General features: G+C 53.5%; 1 protein-coding gene and 1 long non-coding RNA gene across 3 annotated transcripts; one reads left to right on the top strand and one right to left on the bottom strand.

The window, feature by feature from the left end:
• Positions 1–1155: 1155 nt before the first annotated feature.
• LOC140702346 (uncharacterized) lies at positions 1156–4198 on the top strand. Its single transcript, XR_012081470.2, has 2 exons — positions 1156–1557; positions 2075–4198. It is a non-coding gene; the product is annotated as an uncharacterized LOC140702346 (long non-coding RNA).
• Positions 4199–10343: 6145 nt separating this feature from the next.
• LOC110080172 (BTB/POZ domain-containing protein KCTD12) lies at positions 10344–17978 on the bottom strand. 2 transcript variants are annotated; one of them, XM_072981497.2, is made up of 2 exons: positions 17665–17978; positions 10344–13757 (listed from the first exon to the last, which is right to left on the bottom strand). In XM_072981497.2, exon 2 carries the CDS (start codon positions 13731–13733, stop codon positions 12852–12854), a length of 882 nt encoding a protein of 293 aa, XP_072837598.2. In that variant the 5' UTR covers positions 13734–13757; positions 17665–17978; the 3' UTR covers positions 10344–12851. The 2 variants fall into 2 exon arrangements, with proteins under 2 accessions (XP_072837598.2, XP_072837599.2); XM_072981498.2 differs by lacking the exon at positions 17665–17978 and adding an exon at positions 14110–14758.
• Positions 17979–25935: the final 7957 nt, after the last annotated feature.

Here is a 25935-nt window from a genome sequence, read left to right as displayed (position 1 = left end):
TGCTCCCAAAGAGAATCACAGGGATATTAATCATAGGAGCCCAGCTCTGTTTAGATTACACCCAAAAAATGCAGGGGGCAATGTGTGTGTGTGTGTGTGTGTGTGTGTGTGTGTGTGTGTGTGTGTGTGTGTGTGTGTGTGTGTGTGTGTGTGTGTGTGTGTGTGTGTGTAAAAAACACAGAAACACAGTAAAGCAGTTTGGAGCTGAGCCAAATCTGGGGCTGTTTTTGAGCTCTTCAATAGAAAGATTCCCTTGAGAGCACCTCTCCTTTTCTCCTTTTGCAACACATGATCTGTAGCTCAAGTGACCTCTAATATAAATGACCTGTAACCGCCGCCCCCCCCCCCCGTTCCCAACAGGGGACAGAGGCGCTGCATGCAAATGAACGGACTTTGCTCCCTACCCCCGAACCCCCCACGGAGGTGGTGCTCAGGAATAAGGCTTCCATTCTTTGTCTTCTTGCCTCCGGAAGGCTGTCAGGAGTAGAACCCATTTTTCAGGTTATCCTCAGCAATTCCAACCTCGTCCTGGAAGGGCCAAAGCTCCTCCTGCCCTAATCCAGAAGCAATACGACCACAGATGCTCGAGAGGTGGGCTACTGTTAACAGCACAAACCTCAGTATCCCTGCTCTACCTGGATTAATTTACAGGGAGGGGCAAGTCCACGCCCAGGACACAGGAGAGGGCCTTCTCTGTGGCTTCTCCTTTAGACTCTGGAACTCCTTCCCACTGGAGGACAGCCTGGCCCCATCTTGGCTGTCCTTTTGCAAGCAGGCCAAGACCTTTCTCTTCAGGCAAGCTTTCCCTGAAGGATTTAAAAGCCCGAGTGGGTCTCTTAAATCGATACATCGTGGCGCCTTACTGCTTTGAATGTGTTTCGGTGTTGCTTTTGTTTACCATTTTCAGTGAGTTGTTGACTTGATCCTTTTTAGTATTTGTATACTTACTCTTTTTAGTGTTAGTCCTGAATATTGTGCTTTTATATGTAAGCTGCCTTGGGTCCTTTTAAAGGAGAAAGGTGGGAAATAAATAAATAAATAAATAAGTGGGAGCTCATCCACATGAATATTTGTGCAGCCCAAAGTGATGCAAGAAGGCAGCTTCTGCTAAGAACATTTTCCCTCCCCCCCGCCCGCCCACCCCACCAGCATTTCCCTGCAGAAGTGAAATTAACCAGACCTGATGCTGCTTATTCTGTGGTCTGGACAACTGCACCGGCTTCCCCAGTTTGCAGGGGAGGAGAGAAGGACCAGCAACTGGGCTGAATGGAGGGAGACAGTTTCCTCCCTCCCTCCCTCTCCCTGAGTGCTCCTCAGACTTGATCTCCCATCACAGAAGGCTGGAAGGGAAAGGGTTAGCATGGGGAGAATCCCCTTTCCTGACCCTCCCCATTAACTGGTGCAATTTCCTCCCCTTTCACAGACCTTGAAGGTACATATAAAGGAAAGGCCTTGGCAACAGACAACAACAGGACCAGGGGCTGTATTGTGAAGTTCGTTCCCCGGCCTCCAGATCAAACCAAGCCTTTATCCACATCATCACTGACTCCAGTGCAGGTTTGAGACTCTGTATCTTTTCAGTTTAGAAATTAAGACCTTCTAGAAGAACAGGAAGACCAAGCAAAAGAACAAGTTGTAACTGTTGTTTTCTGCATTCATTTTTGTTTTTCCTCTCTCTCTTTTTGTTTTGTTTCATCTTCTGGCTAACTTTTTATGAACCAAAAGCTATGCCAGCCCTCCCTGTCTGCCTGCCTAATGGCTTTGAGTCTTAAAATAATCCTCCTGAAATAGATTTGTGGTTGTGCCCATGTGCCCCGAAACCACATCCCTGTGGGGTGGCCTCAAGGGTGCAGTTGCCATTGGCGGCTGGGGGGGGGGGAAGCCTGCCTCTGGGGCTACAGCAGGGAGCCTCTGCCGCTGCTCCGGCCCGCCTTTGGTCCAGGAAGGAGAGCGTTTCCCGCAGAGCCTTTGCTGCTTCAGTATTTAAGGTATAAATTTAGCTCTGCTTTACATCTCTCCCCGGCCACCGCCTGCCACCACACCACCTTTGCGTAATTCCATTTGCCTTCCTTAGGTTTGGCAAGGAGCCCAAACCTGGACGAAGCTGGAAAGGAACACAGCAAGTCACCGGGGCCACGTTCCGATCCCCCCCGAGGAGCCTGTCGGAGGTGCCCACCTGTAGCCCGCGATCACTCTTTTGTGGAAGGGAAAGAGGGAAAGTGGGGGCCGGTTGGCACAGCCCTTGCCCCTCTGGTTTGAACTGGAGATGCTGAGCATCCTGAGAAATGTGGCTGACTGAAGACAATAACAAGAGGGAAGCAGAAAACATTCCCTGCACCCAGCACCTTGGCAGCATGAGCTGAATGGACCTTGAATTTCACTGAGCAATCATCAGCAGCAGCAGCAGCCGCAACTAGAGAGGTGGCCTGAGCAGTCGGTGGAGTGGGACCTGGGAGATCTCACTCCTCTTCTTGTCCAAAATTGCCCTGGATTTTCCAAATTCATCTCGAGCTTTGCTTTAGGTGAAAGTTGTCACAGATAATCTCAGTTTTGCTCAAAGCTTGGACAAACTACCTTTTAGACCAAAACAAAACACTGAATTCCACCGACACAGTCATCCGACCAGCCATGCTAGCTGCAAGATTCTAGGAGTTAAGCCAGAAAAAAAGGACCTTTTCCAAGCTTAGGTTTTGTCTGTTGAGAATCAGGAGGAGTCCTGCATTCCTAGTGACTACTGACAGAAGCTCAGCCTAATTTCAACCGCTTTTCAAGCCCATCTGTAGGCCAGGATTTGTCCCCCTGCCTCCTCCCAGCAGCCATTCCAGGGTCCTTCTTCCCAGCCTCCGCCCCCTCCCACCTGAACTGCGTCTAAATATACAGATCATTTTAGTGATGTGTGTGGTCACCAAAGTTTGAATTGCAAGCATTTAAAGCACTGCAACTTTCCCAAGCTTTGATCAAAAACCATGTCCTTAACATATTTTTTCAGCTTACTGTTCCAAATTATGCGAGTCCAGAAATCAGCCCAATTCGCACCCACAGCCTCTTTCAGGCCAAAGTTCTTTACACTGACAACGGTTCTGCTGAGCAGTTGGAGTGACTCTGAGCCTTCCCCAGCAGCTCTGTGGTGGCTGGAGAGGGCAGGGAAACCATTTCTGTGAAGTTCAGTCAAGACTCTGGCAGCCACGAGGATTCAACGGCTGCTGTTTTCATCTACCTCAGCATTTTCTTCTTCTTCTTTTTGAAGGCTTTTTATTTTAATGTCAGCATCTTGAGCAAAATCACTGAGCATATGCAAGCCAGCATATCCTGTGTTGTTATTTGTGTGTGTTTGGCAATCAAATCACATCCCTCTTACGGTGACCCTAACAGGGCTTTGGGGGTACAGGGGAGAGGCAAGGAATAGATTAACTACCACCAGCCACCAGATTCCATGTCCGAACAGGGATTTGAACTCAGGCCTCCTGTGCCCCTAGCCTCTCGCCCTTTCACCATGCTGGCTCTCAGAGCTACCATTCAGCACCCGATTCCTCTCTCTGCTCTTGCAGAAGGAGGGCTCCAGCAGTGCCCACACAGCCTTCGGCTTGGAATACTACAAGCGGCCTCTTTCTGCACTGGTTTGGGTCCAGTTACTCTGTGGCAGTGGCACCTGAACAATGCCAGGGATTGGAAACCTTTCCAGAAGGGGAGTTCTGTAAATCTGTGCCCGCCTCTTGTGACAAAACCCTTAAAAAGTCCGGGGGCACATTAAAAACCCAACACCTTAGATCTGACACACACTTTTCATGGACGGTCTCCTCCCTTGTGTAGTAGACACCTGTCAAGCAGCCAAGGTTTTCCCCCAGTGATCGGCAGGAGGAGGCCACGTCACAGCTTGGAAAAGTTACTCTCTTTTTTTGGACAGCAGGCCCCAGAATCTCCCAAATGATAGGAGGCCAAGACCTTTCTCTTCAGGCAAGCCTTCCCTCAGCAACCAGCTACCTGTGTGCGATTTTTAGACGGATTGTTGTGCATTACTGCTTTGACTGGTTTGTCAGTACTGCTTCTGTTTTCCGTTTTTCTGTTCTCCTCAAAGTGACATTTTAAACAATGTCTGTATCCTTACTGACCTTGGCCTTAATATTACCTATTAATTGATGCAAGATGCCACCGTATTCATTGTTCATAATGTTTAAGTATTGTCTTTTAATGATGTTAACTACCATTGTATACTCATTGTTTTCAACTTTAAATTTTGCCTTTCGTTGGTTGTTATGAGTTTCCTGGGCTGTTTGGCTGTGTTCTTAAGTTTTTTTCTTTCTTAAGTTCTGACTCCTGTCCTCTGAAGATGCTGGCCACAGAGAGGGGCAAAACGGAAGAACAACCTTCAGAACATGGCCAAAGAGCCTGGAAAACCCACAACAACCATTGGATCCTGGCCATGAAAGCCTTTGAGAATACATTGTCTTTCATTGTTGGAAGCTGCCTTGGGTCCTTTTCAAGGAGAAAGGTGGGGTAAAACCAAACAAATAAGTAAATGCTGGCTAGAGGGTTGTGGGAGCCCCCCCCCCCCCGCTCCTGCCAAAGCTTTCCTAATCTCTGGAGAGTTTTCTGTGTAAAGATAATACCCGGCCACTGGTATTTCATGCACATGACGTGGGCGGGGGGGGGGGGAGGGAGCATGCACCCAAACTAGCCTCTGGCTGCTGAGCCAACCCTAAAAAGAAAACAGGTAGAGAAGGACTGCTGAGCATGGGGTGGGGAAGCTTTGCCCGGGATTATCAGATCAGCTGCATCTCAGTCCCTAGATTCTGAGCGCCAAGTCCGGTCAGAGTCGGGGAGTTGTGGGTGTGGGTGGGGGGGAGGCCAGAATTGCTTCTATGCTGGATGATTGTGGAAAGGGGCAGGAAGGGAGTCCGGCTAAGAGGACTCAGAATCTGGCCCAAACCAGGTCAACCTCAGCCCGGGGGACAGGGCCCCTTTTCTGGCGTGCAGGTGGGTAGCCAAGGGAGTCCAGCAGCTACAACAGTTGCTCCATCCCACCTGGGGGGGGGGGGGGGTTCGACCCCACGCAGCCAAAAGCAGGCCTCCCTGTGAAGCACAGAGAAAGTTTTTCTTTCCCAGGTTCTAACGTGCTGCTGCTGGGGGGGGGCGGTCAATGTCAGGCTGATGCCCAAAACCTTCACAGGCCTGCTGTGGCCCCAGAGGGAAAGTGGGAAAGCTGGGAGCCCAGCCTCTCAAGCCGCCTCTCAAATGCACAGAGCAGGCTGTGCCCTTCCTCTCTGCTGCCTGAAGAACAGGAGAAGCCACACACTTCCCTGAGACTTCAATGGGTTGCCCTGGGCCCAGGCGACCTCCGGGGCCCCATAGCCCAGCCAGCAGCTTTGAGAAACTCCAGCCCACCCTTCTTTCTCCTTGCTGCTTAGCCAAGCCCCACTGCAAATAAACTGCCCTTTCCGAACCTGCAATTACTAGTTGGCCGTCTCCAGGTCTCCAGCGGAAGATCCAGAGACAGCAGAAGCCACAGATGCCTGTTCTAGACAGACAGCGGTTTCAACTGCACAATCCTTGGGTAAACAGAGAAGCCAAGTCTTTAGCTGCTGGTTGCTTGCCATCCTTTTCACGCATCTCCATAAACCTCCTCTGGCCACGCAGACAAAGGCCTTCAAAACAGCATTTTGGAGGAAGTGGCTGTTGCATGATTACCCCTGCCCAACCCAGAATGTTCCAGGAAAGAAAGAAAGAAAGAAAGAAAGAAAGAAAGAAAGAAAGAAAGAAAGAAAGAAAGAAAGAAAGAAAGAAAGAAAGAAAGAAAGAAAGAAAGAAAGAAAGAAAGAAAGAAAGAAAGAAAGAAAGAAAGAAAGAAAGATCAGCCAAGACAAACAAGTTTCTCCCTGCTTGGTTTGTTCTCTGGGACATGGGATAGAAAAGTGACTCAGAGGCGACGGATGAACTTTGGCTGACCCGCACAGGCCCAGTTTCTTTGACGTAAAGCAGAGGTCATGGTTTGCTTTGGAATCGTCGTGTTCACCAGAGAGGCAGAAACAGGCTGCCGTGGGCTATTAATCGGACCTGTCAGAGCCGCCAGGGCGTTAAAGAGCAGTTGCCTTGCGAAACAGGAAGCCTGCTGAGCATCAAACTTGCCCGAGAGGAGCCGCCTCGGTCATTTGCCTGCCATCTTGCCAGCCAGAACACAGGGCTCAGAACTTCCCTGAAAGAGGATGGTGGAGCCGGCCCTACCCTTAGGTCCAGAGAGGCAGGAGCTTCACGGTAGCTCCTTTGGGGTATGGTTGTGAAAGGAGAAGACCCTGCTTTTTAATTCATTCTCCTCGTGTTTTCACAAAGGTGGAGATGAGCTGAGAGCCACTCCTGGGTTTTCTCCCATGGGTGACCCCAGAGCAATTTAGCAAAGCTCCAGGGCACCTTAAAGGCTAACCGGTTCCCCTGGTATAAGCTTTTTTGGAGGCTGCCATCGGACGATCGTGGCTGAGCGCTCAATGGCTGACGCCAAAGAGCGCCTTCTTGTTTTTCATGATCTGCAAGGGCCTGGGTTGTTTTCGCTGGAACGGGCCAAACAGGGAACTGTCTGTGGAGACTGTGTGGTTAGGCAGCAGCGCCTGGGTTGGGGGGTGGGGTGGCAAGCGCGCTGCTTCGTTGCAGGAAGGAAAACAAGAGTTTGCTGCCAAGAAATCCAGACCAACTGAACAGGATGAGGGGTGTGTCCCAGGGTCTCAAAAGAGGAACCACCCACCACACAGACCCACAACTCTGATGGAACCCCCATCTGAGAGGCACGGCTGGGCGGGTGCAAAGGAGCCGGGTTTTTGACTTCTCCTTTCGAGGAGCCAGGAGACCGTGAAAGAGATTCTGCAGCAGGACAAGGGCAAAGGGGGTGTACACACGAAAGACCAACGGCTATATTTTGAGGAGAGCTTTCGTGGCTCAAGTCCACTTTCTCAAACGAATGATTTTGGCTTTCTTTGGGCGGCTGGGCCAGGATGCTCAGCCTCCATGCCCACAGCCTATTTGGCATGCACGGCCCATCGCGGTGCTGTCTACCGCCTGATTTATCTTCGGGCGGATTGCACACGGCTCCATACACCCAAGCACTTCTGTCCCCATTTGGAGGCAGCTGTGCAGGAAGGAAGGCTGTGGCGGAATGCGCTTAATGGCATTCCACTTCTCCCCGCAGAGGGAACTCATCAGCCGCCTCCTTGCGCCTGGGAGCAATTAGCTGCAAACTTCAATTAGGCAGGAAAGCAGCTGGCTTCCAGATTCACAGCATTTCTGGGGGGGGGGGGCTTCCCACTTCTGAGGGAGGGAGAGAGGGAGGGGGAGGTCCACATGGAAGGAAGAGAGAAAGGGAAGGTCCCGAGGGAACAGGGGAAGAGGGGGCTGGGAAAAGCCTGCTGGAATGTAAACGCAGCCCTGCTTCGTCTTTCTTCCAGGCCAAGCAGGAAGGAAGGCAGCGAGGAGGGAGGACGCATGGCTGGCAATGGGCTCCGATCCCTTCCTGGCGCTTCCTGGCCCGTGGCGGGTGCAGCAACTCGAGGGTGCTCAGACAGTCCCTTTTACCACAGACGGAGCGGCTCGTTTAGTGTGATTTCCAGGGGAAGAACCATGAGGAGGGGAAGGGGGAGATGCAGGACCTGCAAGGGGTGCAGACGGCGCAAACCTCCCTGGGTGGCAGGTTGAGCCCCTCACCTCCAACACGTGTCGGCGTGTCAGGGTCTTCCCCTCTGGAGTGAGTCGGGCTGCAAGTGGGATTGAAATGTTTTTGTGACATCTGGTGTGTTCTGTCTTTTTAGCACACCTGCTGCCTCTTTTCTCCCAACTTCTATGTGGCCACCCTAAACAGATCTCAGGGTGTAGGAGAGATTTTGCCCCTTTGAGGTGTTTTGGGCTTCAACCCACCAATATAGTCCATGGCGATGGAGTCTGGGAGCTGCAGTCCAGAGCACCTCCCAGAGGGCTGAACATTTCCCGCCCTGCAGCTCCAAACCCCCCCAGCCCACCCTCTCCTGGGGCCAGGCTGGAACAGGCCCCTCAAAGTGGCAATGTTTGGGGCTCAGTTTGGGGGCACACACACATACACGCACAATGAGACGTTGCTGGGGAGGCACCCTCTCCTCCAGCAAATGCCAAATGGACCTCCTTCCCACCCACAGAGCCCAGCCATGGGTCTAATGCCCGGTGGCATCTCTGTGCATGCTGGGCCACGTAGCAGTTCAGGAGAGTGACAGGGAGGTTTAAAAACAACAACTAAGAGCCAGAAACAATGAAGGGGGGGGGAATTATGCATCTGAAGCTTTACTAAAGATGCTCCTCAATGAGGGTTCAGTTGCATGTTGGATTACCCCAAGGGCGGGATTTGTATGGAGTGTGTGATCCAACAAAGTCTTCCATTTCCGATTCTCCACTTCATCTGCCTCCCCCGCCCGCCCCCACCTTATCCCAGAAAACCCATTGGAGAGAGAGAGAGAGCACTGCACCCCCTGCGTCCTCTCTTTTCATGGAGGCCAGATAGCATCTCCACACCTGGAAACGCTGAAGGCGGAAGCCTCCCAGGAAATATTGCAGCAGGGAAATACCTCACTGTTCAGGGTTTCTGTTTCTCCTGCAGCCCTTAAAAACTCAGAGGAGTTCTAGGAGGTAAAAAACAGAGCGGCTGAGTGCTTTCGGGGTGCAAAGATGTTGGCTAGAGGAGGCTGTGGCGTCATTGTTTAAATGGTTTTGAAGGACTTCAGTTGTTGTGTATTTTCTTGACTGCTTTAACTTGTTGTGGAAATTCTAAACCATTTTAAATTGCTTGTATTACAACCTCCGCTCTAAGATCTTGTGATATAAATATGCTAGATAAACATGATGTTCTGCAACATGACGTGGGAGCATGGAGCTGTTTCATGCTGGCTGCCTGCAGAAAGTTCCCAGCTTGTAAGCAGTTTCTTTCCACACATTGGGGGGGGGGGGGGGGAAGAGAGGACAGACGGAAGGGCTCCTCCTCCTGCAAGAACTGTCCTGGGTTGGGAAAAGGCGCCAGTGAATGAGAACAAAAAAACCAAGAGGCCAGCACCACCAGCACCGCTTGATTAAAAGAGGCCGGCGCTCTCTTGACGTCAAGCAACAAATCCCAGCCACCTCTCGGCCCCTGCACCAAAGCAGTGGCTCAGCAGCAGCAGTGGCGGCCTGCCTGGGACAGGCCGCGCATTGGGCGGCTGCAGGACCGGCCCAGTGGCTTCACACTGGCTGGGAATTTTTCCAAATTAGGGATGAGGGAATAATTACACTCTGCTGTTTGAAAAAAAATATGTAAGTTGTTTTTGAGAGCTGCTGCAGCAGCCCTCCTTCCTTATGGTCTTGTGGCTGTGTGATCTTTGGCAAATGCAGGCCTGCCGGAGATGAAACCGAGGAGACCGTGTCTTGCGAAGCCACCCAGAAAAGGGCAGGAGGAGGTTCTGCCTTGGTCCAAGGGGGCGGGGGAGTTGCTACCTGCTGGTGGGGATCCCCAGGCCGAAGCTCTCTTCTGCACGCCATACATGGCACACCACCTACGGAGGCTCGCTCACGGCATGCCGTTCCCCCCACTTGCCTGCTCACATCTTGGCTTTAAAAGTGGGTCCTTTTTCAGAGAGAGACGTGGAGGGGTATCTCGGGTTCTCGATTCTGACTGCTCCCGAGTCACTCGCTTGCGTTTCCCCCCATGCTCACTTTTGCTCTAACCTGCTTAACTGGAAAGTGGCATCCTGACCCTGCTGTTTGCTTTACTGTGCACTTTTTCCTCCCTTTCCTTTTTCGCGTTTGGCCTGGTGTTTGAACTACCCGGTAGTCCCTTTGGTCCAAAAGGTGGTGGAGGGAGCATTTCAAGATGTGGTTAATAACCGTTCTCACCTGCAAGGTTCCTCTGCTCTAAGCCACACCTTCTTCCTTAGGAGGTGCTTGGTCTGTCTCCCAGCTCCCTCTCCCACTTAGATCTTTATGCCACTAAGCTCTACTTTCCATAAGGCCCCGCTGATCATTTAATCTGAGTCAACTGGATACCCGACTTTAGCACAGAACCGAAAGGTGTAGACATGCTTTGGGGCCGACGGCTTTGCTGCCCAAGAACCTGGGCTCTCCTGGAGCAACAGGCCTTTCACGGCCAGAAGCCCAGCCATGGCCACCTCCCAGTTCAAGGTCTTCTTGTCCCTTCTAGAGCACAAGCAGTGCGCTGTGATAATTTAGCATGTGGGAAGGGGCTGTTCCCAGAAAGCACATCTGGTCCAGCACTTCCCTCTCACAAAAGCAGGAATAATGACCCAGGAGAGAGCCGTTCTTTCCACCCTCCTTGGCCCGTTCATGAGAAGCCAGTGGCAGGGGGTGATCGGTGGGGGGTGGAGCAGTTCTTTATTACACATGGTCTCCCAGGCCTGCTAAAGCATCAGCCAGCCAGCCAGCACCCAAAGGCCTGTAAATACACAACTTTGCAGTGCAAGACTTTAGAAAGAGATTCTTTGAAAAAGTTACAGCTGAAATAAGGAAAAGAAATGCTCCTTTACAGTCGCCGCCCCATCCCACTTCACCCCCCCTCCCTCCCCCATAAATAAAAAGCTGCAGCTTCGGGCACATTTGCAGTGGCCAGCTTTCAAAAAGCCAAGAATATTCCTGCCCCCTCCCCTCCCTTCCCCACCTGACCCTTTCTTCCTATTCTAAGTGAAGGACAGATTTGACATGAAACGTACCTACGATTCTAAGGTTACACCTTGCGCTTGCTTGGGACTCTCCACAAGGAGGCCCTCTTTCCCCAACCCCACTCCAACCCGCCCCACGGAAACAGACCGGCATCTCCGGCATGGCGCTTCCCCCACAAACACCTATCTCTACACCCACACAGGGACAGAAATCCCTCTTGTCATTCATAACTGAAAACCGATATGGCACCTTAGGACCTCATCCCACCCCCCCGAAAAAACCCTACTCTGCAACAGCCACAGGTTGGGGAACACTTATCTGTTATCACCTACTAGGTGTGCTCGTAGAACTCCCAGGAGCAGGAGTAGTGTACCACTGAACACCCAGAGGTAAGCCATGATGGCAGGAGATCTCCCCTTCCTGGCCCCCTTTCTCAGGAAGCACCTGGCCTTTGTGCAAAACGGGATATAAGACAAGGCAAGCCCCAAAGAGTCAGGAGTCCCCTTGTTTCCATGAAGCATGTGAGAGCAAGGCGCAAGGCGGGGCCACTTCAAAAGGCTCCCGAGTCCCCTTCCTCTGCTAGCGGGACTTGCTGGAGGCCACACCAGTGCTCAATGCAAAACTGGAGGCGGCCAGAAGAGAATTCCTGCTGTTTAAAAACCACTTGCAGTTTTTAAAGGTCTCTCTTTTTTTAAAAGAACTCAGAGTTGCCAAGTATTGCTTTAGAGGAGAGTCGCCTGTTTTAAAAAGAAACCCAAAGAGGAGCTCCTCGGTAGGACATCAGCCGTCAGGGGAGGGCAGACACGGCCCCCTTCCTTCCCGCCCGCCGGTGGATGAGAAAGAGGAGGGCATTCTTCCTTGGGAGGCGAGAGGTAGCAAGTACCAGCAGGTCTGGATCCTCCCCTTCCCTCTACTTCCCAGCTCTCCTCTAGCTAAGTCTCTCCCACCTCTCTGGGCGCCATGGGAAGGGCAGGGGCAGAAAGGGGGGGGAGGGTCTCCCTCCACGGCCACCAGAGAGCTACCCTCCCTCCTTCCCCCCCCCTTTTCACAGAACGGCACAAGGTCCCAATGTGGCTTCATCGGAGCCCCCCCTCCCGACTTATGTTATTGAACTTCCAGGACTGGGGGGACGTGATGGCAGCAGAAAGAAGGGCCTCAGGGCACCTGGCAGGGGATGCCAGCTTCCTTTGGCATAAATAAAGGGATGCTGAGAGACCGCAGCAAACCCATGCCCTTGGGAGCCTCTGCGTGCCCTCAGCCCACTCCAATCTGGTTCATCTTTGAGGCGCCACAAGACTTTTCCTGGCGCTGCTTCTCCTTGTCCTGTCCAGGGTGCTGCTCACCAGCCCTGGGCAGAGAAGGGTCTTCCTGGTCCCTTCCTTCTGCACGCAGGGCGATGGCGTCCAGGGCCCCCTGCAGGCTAAGCAAGCCCTCAGCCCCTCCACGGCAAACCCACCCCCTCCCCTGCCCAAGCTGGGTCTCCTGAGGCCCCTGCCATGCCTCTAACTCATCCCCTCCGAGCAACAGGAAAGGGTTGAATGCACTTCGGTATGGTAGCAGCAGAGGGAACACCATGATCCCGGGCGGGCGGGTGCGCCTGTGTTCCCTCACTCACCTTTCACAAGCACTGGCAGTCTATTGCTAAGCTGCTTATAGAGGCTATTGTTAATATGGCTGTGGCTGGGAGCAGTCCCTTTGTCCTTCTGGCCCCCCCTCCTCCACTCAGCCAGGATCCTGCTCCCCAAATCTCCTGGAGCGAGCAAGGCAGGGCAAAGGGCGAAGAGAGCCGATGGCACTGTGGGGCCGAACAAGCTCCCAGGCCACTTTTGGCTCCAGGTCATGTTTGCATTGCTGGTTAATACGGGCAGATCACCCTAACCCCGCCCCACCCCGCCCCACCCTAGAGAAAGATACAGAATCTGTTCCCCACAACCCGACAGACACACAAGCACAACAGTGTCCGAGTCCACGGTCCAAGGAAAGCTGCGATCTACTGTTGGGAGGAAGGGTTGGCGTTAGTCGGGAGCTGGTACAAGGAGGAGCCGGAGAGGGTTCAGTTTGGAAAACGAGGGAGGAGGAGAGGAGGCTCAGAGGTTCAAGGGCTTGACGGGCGGGCGGCGTCGGCGTCTACGTTCTAAAGAGAACAGCAGCCCGGGGAGGAGCAAGGGGCAACGGGCTTTTGGTGCATTTTGGTTTGGTAAGCGTCACTCACGGTAGAAAACATATTCGGTGTAAGAGGTCCAGATCTTGTCGTCCGTCTGTTCGTGGGCAAAGGCGCAGGTGCCGGTGGAGTTGCACGCCACCATGTGAAAGCCGGCGTCAGCCAGTTTGTCAAAGGCCTGCTCCAGGAAGGTGAACTTGAGGTAGTACCTGGACGTGTACCGCTCCGGGGGCCGGTCGGGGTCCCTGCTCTCGTTCAGCGTCTCCCCAAAAACCTCCTTTGCCAGGGAGGTCTTCCCGCACACCATGATCCGTGCCACCCGGCGGAATTTGGCATCCGTTTGGCTATCTCTGCCCAAGGTGTAGGAGCCCCGGTAGCCGATGGTGATGAAGCCCGACCTTCGGATATCCGGCCCAGCGCCTCCCCCGGCCGAGGCCGGGGCTGACCCTCCGGGGGTGCCGGCCAGGGTAGCGCTGGCAGCGGCCAGGCTGCGGGCAGTGTCCATACTGGGCGAGAGCTCCTCGGTGTCGCTTTGGCAGGGCTCATCTCCGAGGGAGTTCTGCTTGCTGAGCTTGGGGGCCAGGGTCTTGACCAGCTCGGGCAACTGGAAGAACTCTGCTTCGCGCTGCAAGCGGCCCCTCTCAGGAAAGTGTTCGGGGAGGATGAGCTGCTGGTCCCTCATGTAGTCCAAGATGTAGCGGAAGAGGAAGCCGTCTCTGTCCACAAAGAACCGGCCTTTGCTGTCCCGGGCCAAGGACCGGATGCTCTTCTGCGTGAACATCTCCCAGAGCAAGGAGCCGGGGATGCTGACCAGGGTGCTGCGCCGGGTGATGTAGACTTGACCCCCCACGTTCAGCTCTACGATCTCTGGGAAAACCAAGTCGTCGCCGGGTTTGGCACAACCTGTGTTGTCCGCCAAGGCCATGGTGAGTTCCCCTCTCCTGCCCACCTGCAAAATAAAAGCACACAAAGAGGTCAGGGGGTCCCCAGAGGCTGCAAGCCCACGAGGCATGCATTGCAGACGCCATGGCCGCCTTCCAGGAGGCTCCTCGGCTGTCCAGCAAAACCCACTTCCAACACCTTCTTTCGTCATCTTCCCTTTCGAACCAAGAGCAGCTGTTCTACAAGCTGACATGTTAATTCTTGTAGGCAACACAAAAGGGAGGCCACACCTCCAGAAGAAGGCAAGACATGCCTGCGGACCTCTGTCCTGCCCCAAACAGAACAGATTGGGTCTTGAAAGGATGTCAGAGTTACTGCACCCAACCTCATTCTGGCAAGGAAGTTTGCCAGTTTCTGACCTCTCTTACATGCTGATTTTTGGTGCATGAATTTGATATCTGTTTGAAGCCAGAGCCAGAAATTATGGGACAGAAGGAGGAAAGGGCCTAGAAACACCCGGGAAAATCAGTGGGAAAAATTAAAATCAAGTGAGCCGTTTTGCTAAAGCAATCGTAAGGCTATTAAACAGATGGGCTTTATAAGTAAACACAGAACTAAAAAACAGTTGATTTCTCAGGAAGTGGGATTCTTCCTTATTTGATGATGCACATCTGGCTATACAAGAAACAATACTCCCACCATATTAAAAGGACAGTCTCTCTTTTTAAGACCAATATTTAAGAAGTTTTTCAAAAACCAAAACCTGCTCCCCACTTCTCCGGGCTGTATTGTCTTTTAATGATGTAAGCCACCTTAGGTCCTTTTGAAGGAGAAAAGCAGGTAAAAATATTTCAGATAAATAAATATTTTTAGGAAACAATTTTTTAAAAAATCAGCTAGTTCTGCTGCTTTAAGTAGAGATGCCATTCTTCAAAGCTCCCTTTCCTTTTGACACAGAGGACAGACCCATCGTGATGACCTTATTGATAAGTGGTTATGTTGAAATATGGACACGGACCCATCACTTCAAGGAAAGGCTGTTGGCAGCAGAAGGGCTTCTCTCCCAGCTGACAGTTTAAAAAAAAGGGGGGGGCTTTACTACTTGCTGCCTATCTGGGCAGGCGCTGCCTCTGCCTGACTGGGATGGCCAGCCCCAGCCGAAAATTTCAGGTGTGCCCCTCCCCGCAGGTGGAAGAAGCCCAGTGCAGCTGCCTCCTCAGTTCTCCTCTGGCGCTTTGCAGCAGCATCGGATGGAGGAGGCTGCACCTCCTGGCCGACTCGGGACAGAACCCACGCCAGCCACGGCAGCAGAGACTTTTGCAAAAGAGTGCTGTGTGACCTCCTTAGCTTCCACCACTTCCCAGCTGGATGGGGGAAGGAAGGTTCGGAGCTCAGGGCCCCTCCCCCATGCGGATCCAGGCCACTGCCCCCCAGATCCTGCCCCCCTCCTTGGCTCTGCTCCCCAGGCACCACGCACACGCAATTAGCACAGCATTGCCAGCGGAGCAGAACAGGCCTCCTCTCAGCTTGTCATCCTGCCTGTCAATCACATCCATTAAATCAAATATGGCTTGACTGGGAAGGAACAAAGGAGGGACAGCTGCACTATTTATGCCTCTCGTGGAGAACCACCCCTGGCGTTGGTGGTGGACACAGATCCCTGAGGGGAATAACTCGCACAGATGCCCTGCCTCCCCCTGCTGCCCACACTGGCACAAACCCACCCAAGCCTTTCCTGCCCATGCCCTTGATCCGCACAAAGTGGAAACGCTCAAAATAAATGGAACCAGGCGGCATTCTTCCTCACTGTTAGAGCAGTATGACGGTGGGACCTGTGTCCTCAAGGGGAGGCGGTGAGCGCTCCAACGCTGGAGAGAGGAACTTGTCAGAGAGGCTTGGAGGGTTTTCCTGCCTTGCGCCCCAGGAGGTTGGACCGGACGGCCTTGTAGGCTCCTTCCAACTATCACTTTTCTATTATTCTAAGATTCACCGAGATGGCCTGCTAAAACAGAGGAGTCAAGGTTCCCAGCGCAAAAAGCCACGCTCTCCTCAAAATGCCACCGTGGGCCATCCAGCATGCCCACAAGTGACTCTCCCCCCCCCCCAGGAACATGGACAAGAAACATGCTTTTTTCCTCACGCACGTGCACAAGTTCCAGGTGCCCTCCCCCCCCCCCGCTGCACCTACAGGACGGACAAAACCCAGCTGCCCGTCTGAGCCCCACTGAAGAAAATGCGGTGGCTGGCAAATTCCAAGCGGCTCAGTGGAGGAGAACCCGCCCCAGCCCAGTAATCCCGCTCAGCTCAGATCCGGAGGCCAGTGGTCAGCTGGGCCAAGAGGGGGGCACGTGCACCTGAGCTGGTTCGCCTCCGGGCACAGAGAGAGCAGAGCGGGAGGGTCCTGTTCCAACGCTGGCCTTTTTTCACACCCGGGCGAGGGGACACCGTTCCCTCAGCTACAGAAACGGTTTCCAGGGGCTGGTGCAAAATAGATAGGAAAGGCACTCCTTTTCCTATCAGACTCTGGATAATGAGACCTGGAAAGCAGCAACAGGGACCAAAATCATCATCTTAATCCTCAGCAGGCCAGCGGGCTGTCTGGAACGCCAGGCAAATTCTGGCAAGCCGAGGCGTTGACCCGAGTCCCAGAAATGGACTGAGCCGGAGTTTTGGACTCTTCCTGCTTAAAGACAAGCCAACGGTCCCCAAGGGACCTCATAAAAGCAAGGCTGTGAGGGGGTCCAGAGACAAGAAATAATTAAACCACCCCAGGACTGGTGCCGTAGTTCCGTGATGACACACCTCTGTTGTTGCTGCGCCCCCTCCCCATAAATCTCCTCTCCAAACATCGGAGTTGTTGGTCTTTTCCTTTTGCCATCCGACCACTTCCCTGCGGTCGCCCCCCAGCAGGTGGGAAGGTCTGATATTATGGCCTGGATCCACGGGGAGGGGCAGCTTTTGTTCAGGAGAAGGCCCTCCCTCGCCTGCAGCTGTGCCACTGTGCGCCCTCGCGCGCCGACCCCGCTCCCCACCTTCCCCAGGCCAGGATCCAGGCAACGAGCGAACGGGCCAGCCCGTGCCTATGGGGCGAGATCCTCCCGGAAGGCCGCTGGGGCTCGCGGTCGCCTCCCGCCTTCACAAGCCCACCGTCCCCTCCAGAGCTCCACCGTGCCCCGGCGCCCCTCAGGTGCCTCGCAGGTGGTGGTGGCGGCGGCGGCGGCGGCTCTTCTTCGGAGCGCGGCCGAGCCCTTGCCTGGCCGGCGGGACTGCGCTGGGGGACCCGGCCAGCGGGGTGACCTTGAAGAGGAATCTCGCGGCGACCGATCCCCAGGTCGACCCCGCGAAAGGGAGCCGGAGGGGCTTCTCCAAGAGCGCAAAGGGCCACCCAGCCCCTAGCCCCAGGGCCAAGCCAAGGCCGGGCTGCCCGTGGTCGGATGGCGGGGCCGGGGAGGGCCATCTAAGCCCTCCGCCGCTCGCCTTCCAAGCAGCCCCCCTCCCGTCCGACTCGACGGGGAGAGCCCGAAGGAGCCCCGCGCGCCCGCCCGACTCCGCTTCGGACGCTCCTGCCTGGCAAGGTGCGCGCCAGGTGCGGGCCCCGAGGCCGCCTCCGCACGTGGTCGCAGAGGGGGCGCCCGGCTTCGTCCCGTTCCCCGACTAGCCAGGGCGCCGGGGGCCCGCGGGGCGAGTGGGGCGACTCTCCAGGAATCAGGGACCCGCCCCCCCCCGGGATTGGCCACCAGGGCGAGGCGCCTGGCAAGACACGACCGGGGCCGGCCACCAGACCCCCTCCCGCCTCCCGCCGCCCGGCTCCTCTGCCTCCGCTGCCGCCCCGCGAAGCCCGGCAGGGTCAAGACCGAGCTGCCCGAAACTCCAGCGTCCACCGTCCCCCCCACCCCCACCCTCCGTGCGCGCCTGCACTGCGCCAAGCGCCCCGCGCCCCCTCCCCCCCCGCCCGCCCGCCCCGCCTCTCCCACCTTTCCGGCGGCTGCTGCGGTTCCTCTCCGGAGGGGCGAGCGAAGGGAGGTCTGCCCCGGGAAAGTGCCGCTGCCCTAGGAGGAGCGAGAGGAGGAAGGGCCGCCGCCGCCCCCGGCGCCGCTGCTCCTGGCCGGGGCTCCCCCGCCTCTGCCGCCGCCGCCGCCCGCCCGGCTCCGGTCTTGCAGCGCGAGCGCGTCCACCTCCTCCTCCTCCGCGGCCCGCGGCGCATCCAGGCAAGGCGCGCCGAGGCAGAGCCCGGTGGGCGATTCGCCGGCGGGGATGGCCGCCGCTTCGCCGGGGACCTTCACCGACTCCTCCGCCGCTGCCGCTGCCCGGTGGGACGCAGGAGGCTCGGTCGTCGTCGGCGGTGGCGGTGGCTGTGGCCCTCCTCGCCGGGCGCGCCTTCCGCCAGCGCGCGTCCTCCGCCGCTCCTCGGCTCCCCCGCCTGCCCGCCCGCCCGCCGGCCTGGGCTGCCTTTTATCCCCCGGCGGCCCCGGCAGGCCCTCCCCCTCGCGCTGACGACACGCTCGGGCTCCAGCGCCGGCTCCGGGCCCCCGCCGCCACCGGGCGAGGCGAGGCGAGGGCAGGGCTGAGCCCGCGGCCGGGAAGGGGAAAGCGCCCGGGGCCGAGCCTTTCCGCCCCCTCTCCGTTCCCGGAGCCGGCGCGCGAGGAGCCGAGGGGGCGTCCGCCGGCGGGAGGAGCCGGCTTGGCCGCGGGGGGTAGGTGGGTGGTAGGGGGGTAGAGGCACAGGGGGCGCCCTCGATCCTCAGCCCGGCGACCCCGCCCTCGCCGCGCTCCCCGGAGGCCGCGGGAACCGCCTCGCCCTCTCCCCCCCCCCCCAGCAAAGGAGCGCGGGTTCTACATCCCGACGTGGCAGGGGAGCCGACCCAGGGCGGACGCCGGGCGAGGGAGCTGCTCCTGGCGAGGAGGGGGGGTGCTTCTGCACAGTGTGGTCAGAATCGGATATTATTAAAGGTAATGAAAATTTAATTTGGACAGAAATAAAAATGCAGGGTAAGGAAGAAAGAATTGAAAATATATTGTTTAAAGAAAAAAAATGGGAGAAGAGATTTAAAAGATTACTATGCTGGAGGTGTAAAAAAGAGAAGGGGACGCGTATATACATCTGTGGTGGTCCTGTGAACTAAGAAAGCAAGAATGGAAGCAAATTTTTAAATAATTAAGGGAAATAAGTGGATTAAATATTCAAATGTCCCCGTCAATGGCTTTACTGAATTTGGTTAAGAAGGATCAATTGTTGAAAAAAAAATGACTTAATAGTATAGTGGTTGTGGCAGCAAAGTTAATTTTTGTAAGAAAATGGAAAAATGAGAACCAATTCAATTTAGAGGAATGGTATAGAGAACTATGGGATATGGCAATTAATGGTAAACTGACATGTGATATGAAAATATGAAGAGGCCTATCAAAAAAATGATTTTAAGCAAATGTGAAGTGTATTCTTGGACTATTTATTTCAGAGAGACAAGGGGTATACACCGAGGGAAGAAACAATGAAGTTTTGGAGAGAAAATGGACTGAATGAAATTTAAAATATTATTAATGCTAGCCCTGAGGATGATGGTGGCACTGGTGTATTATGTAATTGTATTTTATTGTGGTGTTTTAGGTTTATGCTGTTTAGGTCAGATGATTAATACATTTATAAAAAAATAAAACTAAAAATTAGAAAAGGACCAGCCCTTCTCGGGCCCCCTTTGCCAACCTCGTGGGCCTACCTGGGTTCCTCGCCAGGGATAGGTGGGCACACCCTCCATCCCTCGGTGCCGGGCGGCTCCCCATCAAGGTCATCGAGAGTCTCCCTGTGGTCCCTGAAAGACTGGTCAGGCTACAGAAAGGCTGGCACCCATCCCAGCGCGGAAGCCTCCATCCTCCTCCAGCCAGCGGGTCCTCCTGGCCTAAAGCCAAGGCAAGCTTGGGCGCAGTCTGTTGGGGGGTGGGCATGGCGCCACAGAGCCAACCCCAGGGCTCTGAATCTCCGGGACGAAAGGCAAGCGACCCCCCCCCAAAAAAAATCATGCACACCCTCAGTCCACACATGGGATCACTTTCTGGATTCTGTCCCCCAGGGTGAAAAAAAGGTGAAGAACAAAGTGAATCACAACTTCCTGGGGGGGGGGGGAATGCAAAGTCCTGATTTTGAGAACTAACTTGCCCTTGGCCAGCCCTTGGCCAGGACTCTTTTAGTTTGCTAAGAAGGCAAGGGGTGAAAAGGCAAACCAAACCACCCCTCGTCCCTGCCTTGAACTGGAAAGGAGGAAAGATGGGAGGCCCTTGTGGGGGCCCTTCCAAAGCTGCATTTCTAAACTCCTGGTTGTGCTTTGGAATTCCTCCAGAGGAAGAAGGCAAGGGAAGCAATAAAAGGCTAGAAGGAAGAAAAGAGGCTGGAATCTCAGAGGAAGCAGCCCTGGAGAGTTTCAAAACCATATAACAAAAGAACGGAGGCCTCTGTTGGATTGGGGGTGGTGATGGTAAGAAGATGGTTCCCTTGACTGGAAGCGCCTGGGAGGGGCCCTGGGAAAACCATCTCTTGCAACCCCACCCCATGAGCCTTTGAGGGCAGAGAGGCCCAAAGGGCAGTTCATGGGATGGCCAGGTAAGGGATCCATCCTGGGAGCAGGATATTGTGCAGAGGGAAAGGGTCGGGATTTATCAGGTGAGGTTGGATGGCCCTTTGCCCCCACCCCTCCCAACAGGGAGCGCGTTTGGCTGGGTGGAATGAGCTTCCTATGGACTTGTTCAGAAGGGGGGGGGAGAGAAATAAGTCTAGGAAGAAACCAGGTTGCAAGATGTGGTTCCCACCTACCCCCAACCCAAGAGAGACACTGACTTCATCTTAGGTGATGCCAAGAGGATGAAGAGGCAACTGGGGAACTGCTGGACTTTCCTGGAAGCACCATCTGAGACGAGGGCAGGTCCCCACCATGACACAAAGAGCAGCAAGATTAAGAAGCGGGGTTTAACCTGCTCTCCTTTCCCCTTCTCCAACTGCTGACATCTGCTCTGCTCCAAGCCTTTTAAGGGCTTGCTGAGTCTTTGAATAAAGCAGCGGAGAACGCCCAGCAGCAGCAGTGGCAGCTGCAGCTTCAATAAAAAGTGATTAATCCTCCTCTCCACTGGGGAAAGCAGGCGGCTGCTGGGCAGTTGGAAGGAACATGGAGGGCCAGCAGGCTGCACACCTGTGACTTCTCCCCCCCCCCAATTCCACACACCCTGTGCTTTGGATGACCCCTACACACACACACACACACACCCGCCAAGGAGGACCAAGCAGGCCACTGATCTGCATAAAAGAGCTTGGCAAAAGCAGAAATAATGCTAACACTTTGCACAGAGTTGCAGCCCCAGGTTCACTGCAGTGGGCAAGCCAGGGACCAGGTTACCAGCGTGGCTGCTCTTGTGTCGGCTGTTCCGGTGCCACCCTGAAGGTCTCTGCTCCCCCTTTTCCTCCTGGCTCTTTATCATTAAATCAGACTTCACCTGGACAGCCTTTCCAAAGGAGGGGCATCCTCCTCAAGAACAAGGCACCTTCTCCATGAGGATGCTCGGCTGCCCAAGCATGTGTTTGGTTTTCTCCTTCCTTGAAGCAGCTTCCAGGGAGAGGCAAGCATGTCTGAGTGTGTGGTGGTGGTGGTGGGTATGGATGCAAAACAGGAGTATCGTTTGGACCAGAATTCCTCACTTGGAGTCAGACTTGGCAAGGACTGTTGAGAGCCACTAGACACCAGCCGGTGAAGCTGTCTTCTCACAGAACTGTTGGCTTTCTGGCTGGCCTCCTTCATGGGATTCGGCAGGTCTCCTGATCAGAACCAGGAAGTGTCTCTTCTTTGGACAAGAACTCTGCAAACGCCGCGGCCAGCATCTCTGAGCTCTGCTCCTGGCATTGTCTTCAGCTTTGGGTGACTTCCTCTTCCTTTCCATACCAAATCAGTTAAGGAGGAACAGACAGAAGAGTTATTTGATTGGTAACATTGTGCAGTACTTTCCTTTTCTCTTTAAAAAAAAACATAACTTTCCAACTGTACAAGTGTTCCACCCTACACTTTTAAAACTAAAAGAACACTGGGCATTTAACAAATAAAGCAGTGGGGGATTATTTTTTTAAAAAAATTGTTAAAAGGTGAGAGCCCCCAAGACAGGTGCCTTCGTATTCCCACCCACGCACCTCTCCTGCACACATAGCTAGTGACTCTGGCAAAATTCTCTACCTCGGATGGAATGTCAGAGTCTTTCCTGTGTGAAAACTAGCACCAAAAACAACTTCTGGTTATGAAACTGCCCCAGACGCTGGCTTATTTTTCCAGAAACAGATCAACACAGCCACTTTCCTCCACCACCCCCAGCCCAGAAATCTTTCCCCCACATCTGTCATTTTCAATCAGCTCCGGAGCGATGATTCATTTATGAAGCTGCCTTAGTTTGCTAACAAAGCTCTCTGTGTGTTCCTGCTGCCTCATCAGACTTGAGCTGCCATCGCTGTGGGCCAGCTGACCTGACCTCCTGGGCCAGCCATTTTGCACTGTACAGAGGGGGTGACAGAAGGGGCTTAAGGTGCAAACGCAGGAGTGCAGGAAGGATGCCTGCAATGATGTGGTAAAGCTGGGATTGGGCCCCAAATAAGAGAAAGTTGTATGATGGCCTGAGCAATTGGCCTCCTTGACAGAGCCCTTGTGCACACACGCCCTCTCTTGCTGTTGATGTTCTTAACCACATTAGCAGAATGCACATGTCTAGAGAGGACTAAGGCATGCTCGTTGGTGCCTCCTTAAAGACTCTGACATTTTATTTGGAATCGTCATTTATGCCAAATCAAACTGGCTAGTCTTTAAGGTTCCACATGCACAATATTTGCCTAATTCCTTTGCTCCTCTCTTGGCCAAGGGCAACAGTTTTTCCCAACTGCTTTCTCCTTCCAGCTGCCTGCTAAGAGCAAGAGTCCAGATCTGCCTTCATGCAGTGGACAGGAGCCACCCGAGACCAAATGTAAGGAGGCCCCTAGGTGACTTCCAAGCAGAATTCCCCAGATGTCATCCATGCAGCTCTAGACCTTGATGAGGCATTGGCAGGTCCTGGGAAATGTCCAAATGGGAGATAGCAACATGATGGAGAACTCCGTGTTTCATCTGGAAACACAGCAGTTTCTGAGATCCCAGTAGTACATCATTATATCTTCCAGTTGCTTCTCTTTGGCAGAACATCTAAGAGAGCAAAAAACAGATGCCTATTATACTAGCAGGCCTTGGCAACACATTTATGTGCAAACATAGGAACAGGTGATGCCTTTATTGGATCACGTAAAAAATTAAAAGACAAAAAAAAACAGGTTTTGATGATAATTCATCTTCCTCAGGCTGTGCCCCGAGTTCTTGTGGGTAGTTCCAAAATTATGTGCTTTTATTAAATCCCAAAATCTCATGGCCGTTTTTGGGGCCAGGTTTAGTTTCTGAGATGGAAAATAGCTTCAGACTGCAAGAGGACCGTGAGGGGAGAATGTGGTTTCAAACACCTCCTCAGCCAGAGGTTTGGAATGTGTCACCCAACTTTTTAAACAATAAATGATGGGTGTGCATGCATTTTGCAGAGTACAAGGGGAAAGGCCATCCCATTATCTGCCCCAAGTGTGAGACAGCATCTATAGCAGTGCTATTTAGGTGGTCTTGTTCATGACTTTCCACCCAAGTTGTCCTTTAAAAAACATTTCCAGGGAATTGCCACTGCCTGGGAAAGATGCAAGTCCTATATTCTAATATGGGTTCAGAGGGAGGGACCATCAAGTTGGCAACACACAGACAATAGCCGTTGCCTGTTACCCCCTTCACGTCCACCCATTTCCAAACTAGAATGGAAACTGCTGTTTATCCAATGCCCTCTCTTTCCTGGCACTGCTCCCTTGATCTGCTGAGCTAATCTAATTAGGCAATGCTTTTTAATATTTCCATACATTCAGAAACATTTCTTATAAAGATCCATTGAGTGACTTGGAGGCAATGTCATCCTGTTCTGGTCCCCTTTGCACAAAGTGATTATGGAAGTCCGGAACTATGCACATTAGCTGAATAAGGCTGCGTTTATAAATGTCATAATTTGAAAGACATCACAAGATTGTTCTTTCATCACAAACAAGCCCCATGGATGAAGAGAGGAGGCCTGTCTTGTCCATGGAAAGTTTGGGGGTCACCACAAGCTGCCCCTCCTCCTCAGGCCCCCCTGTTCCTTCCTCAGCTGCCCCCTTTTTGACGAGAAGAAGCTCTGCTGAACCAGCTGCCTATATGTCCCTTTACCGCAGATGCTGCCTTTCTCAGCACAGAGATGCAGGAAACCGCTGGACCAGAAGGGCGAAAAGGCAGCTGCCTCCCTGAGAAAGAGGCACAGCCTGTTGCTATGCAGGAAGGAGAGGCTTTATTAAAAATGGAGGAGAGGAAAAGAGGGTGGGATGAAGGGACTGAGAAGATTACGCTGAGTGAATTATCTGGGGCATGGCGGAGACTCATCAGCCCAGCGAAAAAGTGGCATGAGTGCAGGGTGGAGGAGGAGGGGGCCTGCGCTGAGCAAGGTCTCTTGTCCCCTGCTCCCAGGATGTGTGTGTGTGTATATGTGTGTGTGTGTGTGTGTGTGTGTGTGTGTGTGTGTGAGAGAGAGAGAGAGAGAGAGAGAGAGAGACTGAGAGAGATCACATCAGCAGCTGCCTTCTCCTCCAGGACAGGCGAATTGTCTGTCTAACCTCCTCTTGTCCAGCTGCTCTCCAGGTGGCCATGCATCAGGGCACTGCATCCACTCTGCCACTGAGCAAGATCAATAGACTTGCCCCTTGTGATTGCTCCTCTTTGAAACATTGGAGGCCATTGGCGAAAGCACTTGGCCGCCATCCTTGATTTAGTTCGCCAGCTGCCCAGAGCTAGTGGCTAACACAGCCAAGGAGCCAATCCAGGCAAGCCACTTTGAAGCAGGTTTTACCAGCCTTTGGCTGCAGTTCCGCCATTCCGGCCCCATAATTTTGTTGCACTCACAAAACCACCTTGTAAAAGACCACTGAAGGCACTCAGAACGTGACCCACTCAGAGACACAAGCAGGTTTGTGCTTCCTCCACGTCACCCCCACTGACATATCTGAAGCCTCCCTCTGGCCCTTGGGTTTTCCCTCGTAGGCTGTGCCGGTGGTTTTTCAGCAGATGCCCCCAGAGAACCTCACTCACTCCACAGCCAGAGCGAAGGGCAGGTCCCACGGGTCTCCCCCTCCAACACATGTCATAAGAAATTAGGTCACCTTTGTTGCTTCTTGAGAAGGAATCACGGGCTGGAAGAAGGGAAGCAGACACACCGGTGGGACTTCCAAGGGCGGGGGGGTGGTAGGGGGTGGGTGGTGGTGGATGAGCTGCTTGCCAGGAAGCCACATGACGCTGAAGAGCCATGCAAGCTGGGAGGTACATTTCATCACCCCTTTCAGTACAACAGAGGGCTCAGCAACGCTCCTCGTATTCCCGCTGTTCCCACTGATAACGCAGGATTTCGAAAAGTAGCTTCACCGCCTTTGTGCGGAACATCGGTTACATGGGCACCGCTCACCACAGCCCTGCAGAAACTACACAGGGGTAATTCGATGATTTAGAGGTTGGGAGTTCGATTCGTCACTGTGCCTTCTTGATAGGGACTGGACTTAATTGTCCAGAGGGTCCCTTCCACCTCTGCAGTTCTAAGATGATGATGACATTTTACCTCTGTTTTCCAGACAGCTGGAAAATATATGCCAGCACCCCCTCACCCCCGAGCTTTATAACTGACAGGACAAGTAAATAACAAAATGTTTAGTATTAAATAAGGTAAAATGAGTGTATGTTCAGGGGTGATCTTAAAATGTAGAAAGAACCTGCGATGAATAACGGAGCGGTGTGTGCTTGTGTTCAGTCTGTTGTAGCAAAACTAACCAAGAATCTTGTGGCATCTGCAAGACGAACAAGCTTTATCTAGCACAGGCTTTTACACACTGCAGTGGGTGTGCCCTGATGACCATTCACGGATCCAACACCAAATTAAACCTTTTTTGTCTTTAAGATGCACAGGCATTTTGATTCTCTTATAACAGACTACCGTGGCAAGACCCTTGGGAATTTCTTTCTAACGGGAAGATACACTTAGCCTGTATGTAGAACAGGTGCTCCCTCAAGTGGCCAAAGATGGTTGTTTTATCCATCTTTTTTTTTATGCTTGTTTTTTTCTAAAAAAATATTTGTCCTTAACTAGGTGTCTTGCAT

The sequence above is a fragment of the Pogona vitticeps genome, chromosome 11 (genome assembly GCF_051106095.1).
Source record: "Pogona vitticeps strain Pit_001003342236 chromosome 11, PviZW2.1, whole genome shotgun sequence".
Lineage (NCBI taxonomy): Eukaryota > Metazoa > Chordata > Lepidosauria > Squamata > Agamidae > Pogona > Pogona vitticeps.
The sequence above is the reverse complement of the archived record's forward strand: the minus strand, read 5'-3'. Positions and strand labels throughout refer to the sequence as shown.